The sequence below is a fragment of the Benincasa hispida genome, chromosome 10, assembly GCF_009727055.1.
Source record: "Benincasa hispida cultivar B227 chromosome 10, ASM972705v1, whole genome shotgun sequence".
NCBI lineage: Eukaryota > Viridiplantae > Streptophyta > Magnoliopsida > Cucurbitales > Cucurbitaceae > Benincasa > Benincasa hispida.
The window spans coordinates 62,078,616-62,092,974 of NC_052358.1; the positions used below are offsets into that span (position 1 = coordinate 62,078,616).

The 14,359-nt window shown below is 31.1% G+C and overlaps 1 protein-coding gene across 2 annotated transcripts; it reads right to left on the reverse strand.

Moving 5' to 3' along the window:
- Nucleotides 1-1,237: 1,237 nt before the first annotated feature.
- On the reverse strand, nt 1,238-6,795 carry LOC120088104 (terpene synthase 10-like). Of its 2 annotated transcripts, none has more exons than XM_039045164.1 (8): nt 6,594-6,795; nt 4,729-4,869; nt 3,716-3,980; nt 3,233-3,521; nt 2,803-3,021; nt 2,055-2,193; nt 1,705-1,953; nt 1,238-1,577 (listed from the first exon to the last, which is right to left on the reverse strand). In XM_039045164.1, exons 1-8 carry the CDS (start codon nt 6,696-6,698, stop codon nt 1,278-1,280), a joined length of 1,707 nt encoding a protein of 568 aa, XP_038901092.1. In that variant the 5' UTR covers nt 6,699-6,795; the 3' UTR covers nt 1,238-1,277. The 2 variants fall into 2 exon arrangements, with proteins under 2 accessions (XP_038901092.1, XP_038901091.1); XM_039045163.1 differs by having other exon boundaries at nt 3,233-3,608; nt 6,594-6,794.
- Between the last annotated feature and the right edge of the window lie 7,564 nt (nt 6,796-14,359).

Genomic DNA, 14,359 nt, shown 5'->3' on the forward strand with positions numbered 1-14,359 from the left:
ACTTAACATCAAAATTACCTTTTTAGTCTTTGAATTTTTTTTATCACTTTGGTCTTTTATGTTTCTAAAACAGACATTTTAAGTCCCTGTACTTTGTAAAATATATTTAAAAAGTCTCTCTACTTAACATTGTTATTAAACTTAATCACAAAAATGATTGTATGGTTGACATGGCAAAATAAGAGGAAATTTTTATTTTTTAATCTCTCATTTTCTCTTTTTCAAACAACGAGTTCCATTTTCACAATTACATGCTAGCCTGATGCGATAATGATAAAGTCCATTAATTTATTTTAAATGGTTTAAATTTTTTTAATTAATCTTCAAATTTTATTTCTAATGAGATTAGATTTAAAATAATCTTTTTATTTTTCTTTTATTAGGATTAAAATGAGAAAATAAAATATTAAATTTATAAAATATTTGCCTATACGGGACCTTTGTCTAAGGAACGTTTTGACTAAGTTGAGATATTTAAGTTGATCGAAACAGAACACCTCTACCTGAAACCGGTCTGGAAGGTAAATTAGTCAAATATTTTATAAACATACAATAGATTATTAGAATTTTTTTAAGTGTTTAATAAATGATAATCATACATTGTTAAACTATATAATATAAGTGTTATATTGGGCAAATTTAACAACACTTGGGTAAATCTTTTTAGCCAGATTTAGAACCTTCAATTGAAAGATACTTAGTGGGAGGAAAAAATGATATATATGATATGTCTAATTCTCCTACATTCTCGGATAATTTACACCATAAGATTCATGTTTGACTTCGTGACGTCCATAGGAGTATCTCCTTACAGAAGATGTTTGCATGGGTCAATATCAGGATGAATTAGATAAAGTATTTATAGTAAGTGGAAGAGTGACGTGTGTCAACACATCCCACGGTCTCCATCATTAGTTGACAACGTGAGATTCATGTTTGACCTTCAGACTTCTTTGATGCGTCCCCTATAGATGGTGTTTGCATGAGTTTATATCAGGGTTAACCCTTGAAAAATATAGAATTATAATCTATGTTCTCAATATTTGTCAATTTCATAACAACACAAACAATTTTGTGTTTTTTCTCACTCATAAATAAGTCTATTAGTGATAAACATTAGTTACAGGTACGTAGCTAATATTTTGTTATATATATTTGCAATTGTGCTCAATTTGCTATATTTTGTGTTAAATTTTCATAATGCAATTGTCCCTAAAAACAATATAGCATCCTTTTGTAATCAATATATGATTCAAATAAATTTATTGTTTGTTATATTAATGAATAATAATAGGCGTTACAAGAAGAGACACTACACTTTCATTTATTTTGTCGCGATCTATGGTATGTCCATGATCTCCATATTGATACATACATTGAGATATCCGCACTAAATTCTTAGACATCTTGACAAAAGCTTGAGAGGATACCAATTTCTCATCATCATATTCATTTAACTTCTTCCATAACTCGTCTATCAAATATCTTATATATTCACGAGCATTTTTCTCAGATGTACCTTTCTCATTCATGTAACATTGAATTGATTTTGGAACATCACCAACGTTTTGTTCATCCTAGACGATAAAATATCATAACAAAGTGTCAAACTTTATAATCAGTGTCAAAATGTAATAAAAAAATATCCATCCAAATTTAGTTTATTTTATTTTTTTAGATCAAATAATGTCGTTGTTCACTTACCAATGGTGATAGTAGGTCATTTGCAAGTCGCATAATTGTTGATGAGCAACGAATTGTGTTAGCATATTGTGTCAATCTCTCCAATTCCTCCTCAGTTATTTGAGATGATACAAAAATATATGAATGAACTAACATAATTGGTCCTGCTACTGAAATCCATGCATTGTTCATATATTCTTCCAATGTTGGTTTATAACCACCATGATACCAATTTGACTCTATTAGATAAGATTTGCACAAATCTACCCACTGCATCCATAGATATAATTGAAAAATGGTAAGTTAGTGAATAATGTAAAAAAATTTGATTCATTTGAAAATTTTCAAATTTTCATTATAAGTGTCCATACCACTTTCTTAAGGTATTGCATGACATCAACTCCATGGTTTCTTAGTGCTTCAAAAGCTATCTCATTTATTGAATTGTAGAGAGTAAAAAAACATTGTTTCATATACTCCGGAAGTTGGTCCATCGCTGCAATATCCCACCTAAAATTACCATTAAGAAGAGAATTGGATATCAATTGTATTTCAAAGTGGACGGCTAATAAAACATTATATATCAATTGATTAACTAACGTTTGAGGAAAAAAAAAAAAAAAAGCTATAACGCTTTGATAATGAAGGGCACTTTTTAATATAGCAATCAAGTTTAAAGTATTGGAAGATATAACTCAATGCAAAAGAATTTGTAAATATAACAAAATCAGTGATGGGCTATATCACTAAATAGAAGTCTATCAACAATAAATATTATCATTAGTAGAAATTTTTTTGAACGATAAGATGATATAGATTTTCTATATATACCATTTTTTAAAAAATTACTATACACTTAATTATTTGCCTTAAAAATGCTATCCACTATAATTATCCTAGAAAAAACCTTGTTTCACGGTTATCCCTTAGACTTGGGCCTTTATGAAGTTACTTTTCCAAAAAAACAAAAAGCTACAATGAATTAATTATATTTTTTAACAATGAATCAATAATATCATTATTATTGTGAATGGTGAAAAACAAGTGCCTATAGGGGAGAGAAAATAGAGTTTTGTAATCTTTGAATATAACATTTTTCTTGAATCATTGATTACTAACCTTTCTATAGTGTTTGTAAAGAGTTTGAGCTCATCCAATGTGCCATAGACATCATAAACATCATCGATCATTGTAATCAATGTCACAATCTTTGTACCCATTCTTCTAAAGTATCCAAGTTCTGGTTCAAATCCAATGCCTATTGTCCAAAAGAAGTTTTCCATCAGCTGATCTCTTGCAAAGCTCAACTTTTGTCCAAGTTCTGTGTTTCTCCACCAACTTTATATATATATAAAAAGTATTAGAATAATGAAATTAATAGAAATACTTTTTCTTTTCTTAAGTATAACAACGGTAAGAATGGAGATTGAACCTCAAATCGAAATACCATTGAACTGAGCTCAATGGTAGAAGGCCATGCAAGATATTGTTGAGATATGCTCACTTTGTATAAACTAATTGGAAAAAAAATAATTTTTATCACTCTTACCTTGATGCATATTTAAGATCTTCTTGATAGATAGATTGAACCATGTTGAAATCAAGCTTAGCAATCTCAAGAAGAATAGGGTTTAGAGTTCGTTTTCTCTCATATATTTCAATAAACCATCTTGCCTCTAATCTTTGTGTCCTCCAATGTAAGGGAAGCTTCAAGGCATGCTTTACAATCTCCACTTCGAGGTCATCTTTGTTTGATTTGATGTATTCCTTTAGATGGTTGATTGCAAAGCATTTTGCTGCCTCTAAAATAGTTTCCCCTTTGGTTGATAAGAATGAAGCTTCATATAAAGATAACATTCCATTAGTATCTCCATAAAAGCATGTTTTGAAATCTCCCCTCTCATCTTTGAAGGCATTGAAAACCTCTGTCCATAATTTGGAAAAAATAATATTGTTAAAATTATTCAAAGTAAAATATATGTTATTTGATGAAAACCTACTTGTATTGTATAATATAGGTTCTAATACGAACCTTCCGAAATATCAAATTGATATTGTCTTAGGAGTCTAAATTCAAGAGATGTTGCATAGAGGCTATTTTTCTTCTTGCCTTCTTTGTAAAACTTATTGCTTATTCTTTCTAATATATCTTTAATTTCACTCTCAAAGTGATATGATATTCCAAGTCTTTGTAAGACATCAATGAGTTCGAGTTGCTCCAAAGAGTCTCTTCCTTCTCTTAGTAATTTCTTAACTTGTCCTTTGAGTTGATTGAACCGTCTTTGATATGCTTCTCCCTAAACATTGACATGAAGAGATGACATAAATTTATCTATTAGTATATGATTTATTTTAAATGAAGTACTTTGAAACCCAAAAAATACTTTAATATCAAAATTATATTTGACCATGATTTTATTATAGAGTTTAAAAGAGAGTTTTAACTAATTCAAATGACTTTAAAACTTCAGTAATATCTGATCACATTACAAAGAATTATTGATTGTGGCTTCAGTTGTGTGCGCTTTTCTATGTATCTGGTTTGTTTTTTTCCTCACTTGTTCTTCTCTTGTGTTTTGATTGTGCCTTAATATCAAACTGTGAGGTTTACTTCATTCTATTACAATTTAATATTTTTCAACAAGATAAAAAAAAAAAAAAAAAGTTTTGAAAATCTTAAGGCCACTCCTAATAAATTTTTAAAAGTTGAATCTAAATTTTATTATATTTGCAAATTCTTTTACGTTATGTTATATCTACTAATACTTTAGGCTTGATTGCTATATTTGCAGCTGCTTCCTAGCAAAATCTATCAGTGATAAACTATATTACTGATAGACCCTTACTAGCGATGTGATCTATCACTGTAAGATTTCGAAAGCAAAAACTAAATTTTGTTATATCTACAAATTTTTTTACATTATGTTATATCTACGAATATTTTAAGTTTGATGATGCCCTTTACTATTATTATAGTCCTCCATACTAAGGATATATTGAAATGAAAATGACAAAAAATTTATATATATATTTATGTTTACATACCCAGAAATCATTATGTAATGATTGAATAAATTCATCTTTCCAGATAGAAGGTTGGTAATTTGCACACTGTCTCTCAATGACAACGCCACTTTGTATTGAAGCTTTTGTGCACATCCCACGTTCAACCACAACACATTTTAACTGAAATTTTCTCAAAAGAAAAAATGATTATGCAACCAATTTTGAATATGGAAATAAATAATAACGCAAAAATGTACTCCCAATTTCTTAAATAAAATGTACGTACTCTCAATGATATACTTAAAATTATTTTTAATGAGCAAAATACATTAATTTTATATTTTAAATAAATTTTAAATTAGAATTAGTAAGCTAGTGATACACTCGAAATATACTTGATATGCATTTTGAATGGATATTGATATATTACGGATACATTACTTATATATATATATATACTTGAATTACATTTTGAATGAATATTGGTATACTATTGACTCACCAATATTATATTAGAAATGCATTTAGACTAAATACTCATAAAAAAAAAAAAACTTCGAAATATAATATGAAAAGGTTAAAAAAAAAACATTATCAAACTACACATCCAAATAGCAAATATGTTTATCTTAAAAAAAAAAAAAAAAGAAAAAAAAATAATGCAAATATGAAAAATGAAAAATTAGAAATTGTAACAAACGAGTTTAGTTATATAACTATCCTGAAATCTAATTTAAGACAAACATAACTCGTCTGATTTTTCGAATATTCCATCATACTTGTTATTGAAGTAAAAAGAAGATCCAACTTAGATAATTGTTCCCATAATCATAGGAATCTAGTAAATATAAATATATATATAAAATAAACATTTTACATTTATGCATACTCTACACCTGACCACATGAAATACATAGATACAATTGGGCCAACACCATAGTAGGGGTTGAAAAGACACCAACTCTATATTAGGTTTTTAAAAGGAGAGAAACTAACCACTTACTGGACGTTTGGGGTAAAAAGTTGGTTATTATAGTTGGGTTATAGTAGTTTGTGCGTGGAGTGTAGATTATTTTAGTGTAGGTTATAATAGCATGTGTTTGAGATGTAAACTATTTTAGTTTTAAAATGACATAGTAAACCTTGTAGTAAAGAATAAAAAAATAATGAATGTAAAATTAGTAAAAAGGGTAGCAAATACTAATATTGTAGCAAATGAGAGTTTTGAAATAGTGTTGATGATAATTAATTGGAGACTACAAAATAATATTTACTATAACAAGAAATGGTTATTATAGACCTTCCTAATTATATGTCGATAAATGGAGCAGATCCAATGTTCTATTTGGCAAGGGAGTGAAAAATAGAATTAATGGGTAATTTGGAAAAGTTACAAATTTACTAGGAGAGAGGAGAGAGACCATTTTCAACTCTATGGCTACTTTTTATGAGTGTTTTAAAAAAAAAAACAAGTCAACCCATGTTTTAATTTTTTTTAAAAAAAATCATTATAACATATTGATTTTTGTTTTAAGAATTTGACTAAGAATTCAACTCTTTTACTTAAAATATGATAAGAAATTGAGAGAAAATACATTTAATTTAAAAAAAAAACTAAAATTAAAATTATTACCAAATAGGGTCCTAATAGTTATCAAACAAAACTTTAGTTCTCGTAATTCAATTCAAGCGATTTGAGGCACAGTTAACGTATATTGACATATGTCATCGAACAAAAGATTGAAAGCGCATTTAATACTTTCACTCATACATATAGTTGAACTAAAAAGAAAAATAATATGAAGCTAAATAGTAGTTCGAAAAACACTTAAATTAAAAACTAAAAATAATTATAAAATTGTACAAATAAAGCATAGAGAATAATAAACTCATAAAAATATTACCATTAAAGAAGAAGGTTGATAGTTTGCAGATCTTGGAGGAGCTCCATGGGCCAGAGGAGGAAGAAGAGAGAAGGTAGAAGGAAGAGTGAGATGGAGAATTGCCATTGAAGATTTGGAAACTTAGTCTGCTTTTCTCTTTCCTTTCTTGTCTCTAGGGTTGTCTTTACTTAATGTCCTTTCATTTTGTCAAGTGTTTGGCTCTCATATAGATAAGTTTATGAAATATTTTAGCATGTTTTTTTCATTTCTTTTATTGGATTTCCCTTTCTCATTTTTGTACCAAAACCACCTCTTATCATAGATTTTGCACTTTGCTGTAATTGAAATTTATTCTCCACCTGAATATTTAGGGAGCCGACAACTATCACCAACTTCTTAAGTTGATTAAACAATTCAATTTTAGTAATAAACACTATTTAAGTTTACATATTTAATGAGAAATTTCATGTTTCTTTCTTTTTTTACTTTTCACATTTATCGAAGAACTCTCTCTCTACCATCCCAAACACAAACATAAAACTCCAAGCTTCTTTTTTTTTTTTCCATTTATTTATGTGGTTTAGGACTTTGGTGAATATTTAACCACCTTTATCATAAACAAAATATAGATTAGTTCAAATTTCTCGTTTAGTGAAATTATTTTAATATATTGATAATCTTTCTTAATTTCTATCTGAAGTTTTTTTTTTTAATAATATATGGAGTAAAAGATCGAACCTCTAATCCCTCAAGGTTGTCAGTATGTTTAGTGTCAGTTGAACTATGTTCATTTTGATATCTATTAGCAATGTTTTGGTTCAATATTGTCAATAATTATTATTTCATCACTTCTTTATACACCATTAACAAATGAATGGTGGCAGGTCTAAATCAACATGTCTTTCTCATAAAAAAGAATAAAATTAATATTTTTTTTGAAAATATTTAGATACATTCCAACGATACTTATTTTTGTGCATTGCACTAAATTATCAAATCATAATTTATCATACGGTAAATTCTTTTTATTTCTTTTTTAAAATATTATAATTATTTTTTATGTGAAGGATGAGAAGGATGCATCAATTATCCAATACTACTCATTTCTTTTTATTGAATTATTAATCTACCCAGATATTTGCAATGTTATGGATGCCAAGAGTTGGGTACCCACCACCACAATTTCCTTTTTTTCCCTTTTTTTGTTTCTTTAACTTTTTCTTATTCTTTACTTTTTTTTTTTTTGGTAAGATCCTCACAAATTCGGCTATATTTAAAAATATTTTTAGCATTTTTATATTTTAAAATAATTACTAAAAAATAACAAAAACTAAATATAATATTGTAAAAAATATTTTTAGGTTATTTTAAAACCGTAGAATGTTTATCTATGCTTTTTGAACTTCTTGTTTTTAAAAAAATTCAAAAATATTCATGAACATTTAATGTTTATCAATTTCCATGAACATGAGATCCACCTAGGCATTTGTATCACATTTTAAGCATTTCGTTTACTTAGCCACTCTTTTTTTTCAGCTAATATGAATTTATAGCCAATATAGTATCAATTTTTGGCCAAATTTGTATTTAAAGGATATTTCATATAACTCAACGTTTATTTTATTGGAGGCCTCATCAGGACAACGACGGGAGAATGTTTACCCTTCTAGTCTTTATTTGTAAAATATATTAATTTAAATTTGAGGGAAAAATTAAATTTAAATCCTAATCTTTAATGATTTATCATTTTTGTTTTCTAAAATATCTAATTTCATTATAGAGAAATTTTCGTAAATAGAAAAAATATCAAACTATTTATAGAAATAATAAAAGAAAATATTGACAGACTTCTATCAGTTTCTATTACTGATAGACACTATAGACTTCTATCAACCTTTATCAGCTTCTATAAAAAAATATTAAAATATTATTATTTTGTGTAAATACTTTCCCTTATTTTTCTATTTTTAAAAATCTCCCTTCATTATATTATATTTTAAGTTTTAATAGGTCGCCCTCATGTAAAAAGTCCAAAAAATGCCCCTCCATTAAATTGTATTTTAAGTTTTAATTGGTCGCACACTCAAAAAATTATTAAAGTTTATCCGTGATAGACTTCTATCACTATTATCGACAGTTAAAAGTTTATTATGTGATAAAAGTCTATCATTGATGTTATGTCATATTTAGAAGTCTAATTTAATTAAACTAAATTATTCTTGATATATAAAATGTGGAAAATAAATTATAATACAAATTTTGATGTTTTAAAAATGTCAAATTTTATTTTTGCATGAAAAAAATAAAAAATTTCTATCAACTTTAATTTTTTTCTTGACGTTTTTTCTTGTAAAATCTCCATCAACCTCAGTTACATGTTAGAAGTTACAAGTATCAAGAGATGTAGTTGTGAGCATTTTGAACCTAACTTAGATGGCAAACAGAATACACAACGGAACGAACGGACGACGAAAACACCCAAAGAACAAGCGGATCTGCTCGCGCTCGCGTTACTGACTGACGACCCAAACCAACCACTACCGGACGAAGCCTCCACGACGAAAACGAACTGCCACCTCGTCGGACGCAAACATCAACCGACAAAAGCCTCGATTGGCGAACCCACGCCGGTTGCCTTGCCTACACGCTGCCGGAGAAACCCACGCGACCGAAGTAAATTGTAAAACCTGAACCCTAATTACTTTAAGTAAGAGTAGGTAATGTGATGTCTTACTAATGAACTATGATGAAATCATGTCTTAGGAATTATAGAAGAAAGAAGGAAGCCATGATGTGGTAGATGACCTAGGTGGCAAAGTGCATGAAGAGTGAATTGATCGACTGAATTTCATTAAATATTGCCTAAGGATGGAGCTCACGTAATGGGCTTGGAGATGAGGAATCAAACACGAGTTGGTGAGGAATTTTGAATGTAGGTTAACTATACTATGGAGAGAGGTTAATTAAAATGTAAAACAAAATTTGTTGGAATTCCCAAAATAGAAAAAGTAGGAAATTAAAAATTTCTTCTTTTAAAAGAAAAATGTCATACCCATAAAGTAAATTATTAAATACTACATTAGGATATAAAATTTAAAGGAAAAATTTGTTGAATTTCAGCCCTTAATCTTCATTAGTGGGCTAAGTGGCCAAAAGAGATTTCATGCAAGTAGTTTGACGATAGCATAGGAAGGAAGGCCAAATTCATTTGAACGGTTTGGACAGATTATTTGGCTATTAGTGTAATTCTAGTGGTATTCAAAAGCTTTGTGTGTCTATTTTTTGTGGTTGTGCCGTTAGAGAGAAAACTCGCTAGAATAAGGCTGAAGGAGCAAAATAACAACGAAGGGTTCGATTCTCGAATGAATCTAGGCCATTGGTGAAGAATTAAAGCTCCAGGACGACTCACGAAGATTTTTGAGCTAAACATTTTAGGTAATATTGTTAACTCAATTATAAACAACTTTGTAGAATAAAACTTTTTAAGATGAGGCTTGGAATTCGAGTTATATATTTTTGAAGTTTGAACTGAAAATTATTGAACAAGCAGGCAGCTGCTTGAATTGGGGCCAATGATGAAAGTTTGAATCTCCAGATCAAACGATGAAAAATTTTGAGCTGAAATTTTAAGGTAATATTGCTAACTTGATTCTTAAGCAAGTTTGTAAAAGAAAATTCCTTGAGATGAGTTCTGGAAAGTTAGTCATGAATTGTTGAAATTGAATCTGGAGTTTGATGCTTAAAATTTTTCTAAGTGTGGGAAGTGTGGGCGATTAAAGGGTGCATTCTTTTGGCACTCAAACCCTCCAAATTGGTTAAGTGTCTCGACCCTATAACTGAATGGTAAGAGGCACAATGTGATAGTTTGACATGTGAGCCTGATTTATTGGGTAGGCCTAAAAGGAAGGCTAATATAAACACTAAGTAGTATACTTATACGTACAGGTCCAACGCCCAATGGAGAAGCCTATCAAGCCTCAAGGAAGCAAACTTGAAGGACCTGTAGTGACTATAAATGATTTATAAATGGTTTATAAATATTTTAATAATCCATGCTTTATTGACAATTACTTTTATGCTAGTTATTTTACAAGAAGTTCCAAGCAATGCATTTCCCTAAAGTTTATAAACACATGCTAGTTACAAAGTTTATGAAATATTCTTTGGTACAATGGTTGAACCATGGTAGTTCTCAAAAGAAGATTCTATGACATGTTTAAGTTACAAGTATTTGTATTATGTTTTAAAGCATATGTGCTCTTAATGTTGTTGAGGATGCGTTAGCAAATGATATTCTTATGAAAACTATGTTTTATCAGATCAAGGTTTTAGTAAGCTTATTTTATGAAAATGTTTTCCTATAAGGTATTTTCAGCTCAATGCTAAAGTATAAGGAGAAGGTATCTGAGTTGTACTACCTGATTTCAGTTTTGTTATGAATCTGATACTGAAGTACTTAAATAAGGTATCAAAATAATTTAGTCAGTTCAGTAATAAGTAGTGGTACCCTGCTTCAGTTATGATCCTTGACATCAGGATCCAGTTTGCTCTACGTGCACGTATGACAACTAATCAGTTTAGTAGAATTGAACCATGAGGGTTCTATCCCAACATTGGCTGAAAGGTACTGAACAAAAGGGTTCTCACCCCAGCCCAGGCTTATGTTTGAGAGATTGAGCAAAAGGGTTCTCTCTCAACTAGGAACCAGTTCAATTATTTTTTTTCAGATACAATGGTTTTAAAGGTTTTATGTACACGTTTGCTTGGCATGTTTTAGTTCCAGTAAGCTGTTTTCTAGCTTTCAGTTTAAGCATGAAATTTATGTTTTTATTAAGTCACTCATTAGGTGAGTAGCTCATTCTTTCAAATGTTTTTCTTTTCCCAAGTAGTGGTTATCTCCCCAGAGGTTAGCTGTCATCCTGCTCTGCCATTCAAGGACTCCAGTTAAAAGTCCAAAGTCTAAAGAGTAGTTTTAGGGGTTTATCTTGTAAATGTATGTACATATGTGTTGCTCATATTAGGGATTAGTAAAGTATGTTGGGACCCACTGAATTCTGTACCTGTTAATATAATGTAGGTATGTGGTTGTTGATACCTGGTGTTCTGAGGTTATTTTTAAAGTTTCATTAGTTTGGTGAATGTTATAAATGTATTCCAAGGATTTAAGCAGGTTAAGGATGTAAGTTAGACAGTAAGTGCCACAAAAGGGTTGGTAACTACTGTCATCACATTCACTTCTTGATTAAGAAGGGTAATCTGGGAGGGGTGTGACAAGTTGGTATCAGAGCATAAGATTTTGGGAAAAATAGAGAGTTCATGCATGAGTCTAGGTCCCTTAACATACGTTCCTAACATGTGTACTACATAATTAGGAAAGAATGGTGAGAAGAAGTGGCATGCAGAGCAGTCAGACAGTAGATGGGGACCCTAACCTTACCTTTAGAAGTTTCGAGATTCGAGGGAATCCAGATTCTAGTGAACGGAAAGGTAAAGACCCGGTAAATCAAGAAACGACTTCAGAAAGGGAGTCAAGGATTCCGCAGACAGGAATAGATCCTCAGTTAGGAGATAAAATATTTAACATGATTGCCAAGAGGTTGGTGGAAAGTGTCGAGTCCATTCTGGCGGATTTGGAAAGGAAGCACAGTATTGAGAAAGACCTAATAGATATTGATAAAGGATAGGAAGCAAAGGAAGAATGACAACGAGCTTCAGTAAAGTCGAGAGGTGAGAGTTCTAGACCTCCATTTTCTTGTCAGACAGTTGGGAAGAGACAGAGTTAAAAGTCAGCATATTGTAGGAAGGAAAAAGCCAAGACCTATGGTTAATATGGGTGATAGATCAAGGTTTTGGCATCCCATCGAGCTAGTAGCTAGTACAGGTAAGAAACCCTTATGTAAGAATTGTGGCAAGCATCATCAAGGGACATGTTATAGGGGGAAAAAAATGTATGTTTCCAGTGCGGACAGGCAGGACATTTCAAGAAGGAATGCCCCCAGCTAGGTCAAGAAGTTCAGACAGAACACAGAATGACTTTACAGACTGTATGGCTTAGGAGTTGAGGAAATGATTCAAGAGAAGAAAAACGAGAAAGGGAGCAGGACGAACTCAGCGACAGGGCATGTTTTACGAAGTGACCCACTAGGAGGCAGAGGAGTCTCCTGATGTTGTGAATGATAAAGTAACTTTATGTACCAGTATATTTATGAAATAGTTGCTTATGGTGCTATACCTTTATTTTATCTAGCATGTTACATTGCATGTAGGAAAGATTGTAGAAAGCATGTCCCTAAGTAGTTATTATTACGTTGTGGGAGAGGTTGTAATAGTATAAGAGTTTTATAGGCCTTAGGGTTAATTATAGTTTATAAAGTGATTCCATTAGATTTTCTGGAATTGATGTCACCCTAGAGCATGGATTTCTAGATTAAATATTACGACTGTATGGATTGTTTTAAGAATAGATAATGTTCGAGAGATTAGGTAGGCAAGAGATAGTATGTGTAGGAAGCAAAAGAATACTTCCAGTAAGCTTAATATCAACAGTGAAGACTAGGAAGCTGCTGAGTAAAAGATGTGAAGCCTATTTAGCCCATGTACGGTTTCGCAAGACGAGAAGCTGAAACCTGAGGATGTGTCAGTTGTACAAGAGTTTTGGATGTTTTCCCTGAAGAGTTATCAGATTTACAATCTAACAGGGAAGTTGAGTTTATTGTCGATTTAATTCCAGGTACAACACCTATTTCCCAGGCATCATATAGGATGGCGCCAAAAGAACTGAAGGAGTTGAAAGTTTAATTGCAGGAACTAGTAGATAAAGGTTACATCAGACCCAATGTGTCACCTTGGGAAGCGCCGGTCTTTTTGTTAAGAAGAAAGACGATACTCTCAAGTTATGTATAGATTATAGGCAGTTGAACAAGTTGACGATCAGGAACAGGTACCCATTGCCTCGTATAGATGATCTCTTTGATCAGTTAAAGGGAATCATGATTTTCTCTAAGATAGATTTGAGATCAGGTTACCACCAATCGAAGGTAAAGAAGGCGGATGTTCCAAAAACTGCATTTAGGACGAAGTATGGACATTACGAGTTCTTAGTAATGCCGTTTGGACTAACGAATGCCCCTGCATTATTTATGGACTTGATGAATAGGATATTTCATCCCTACTTAGATCGGTTCGTGATAATCTTCATCAATGACATATTGGTGTATTCAAGCAGTAGGGAAGATCACATAAAGCATATGAGGATAGTTTTGCAGACGCTGTGAGAGAAGCAGTTGTATGCCACGTTCAGGAAATGTAATTTCTGGTTAGACCAAGTTGTATTTCTTGGTCATGTGGTTTCAGCAGTAGGAGTGAGTATGGATCTATAAAAGATTGAAGCTATAGTGAACTGGGAGAGACCCACCAATGCATCTGAAGTACATCTTTGATCGGAAGGAACTGAATCTGCGGTAAAGAAGATGGATTGAACTGATCAAAGATTGTAACTACTCAATCAAGTACCACCTTGGTAAGGCGAATGTTGTAACTGATGCATTAAGCAAGAAGTCCTCGGGATCCAAAGTAGTCCTTGGATTGATATCAGGAATGTTACTCCAGGAGTTCAGGAGTTCTAGGGCCACTCTATCAATAGGTCAGTCAGGAGGATTGATCGCTACATTTCAGGTAAGACCTACTTTAATGGAAGATCTTAAGCATGAATATTTGAAGGATCCTGATCTCCAAAAGCTTGCAGAAGAAGTGAGCAAGGGAGTAAGAACTGATTTTCAGTTAGGAAT

Bases quoted from the DNA above. Each gene is read 5' to 3' on its own strand.
- LOC120088104 (XM_039045163.1), bottom strand. From the start codon at position 6,698: ATGGCAATTCTCCATCTCACTCTTCCTTCTACCTTCTCTCTTCTTCCT. The intron at 3,981-4,728 runs GTATGTAAACAT...GTCAATGTTTAG, and splicing joins CATTACATAATGATTTCTGG to GGAGAAGCATATCAAAGACG. The intron at 1,578-1,704 runs GTAAGTGAACAA...TTTATCGTCTAG, and splicing joins ATGACCTACTATCACCATTG to GATGAACAAAACGTTGGTGA.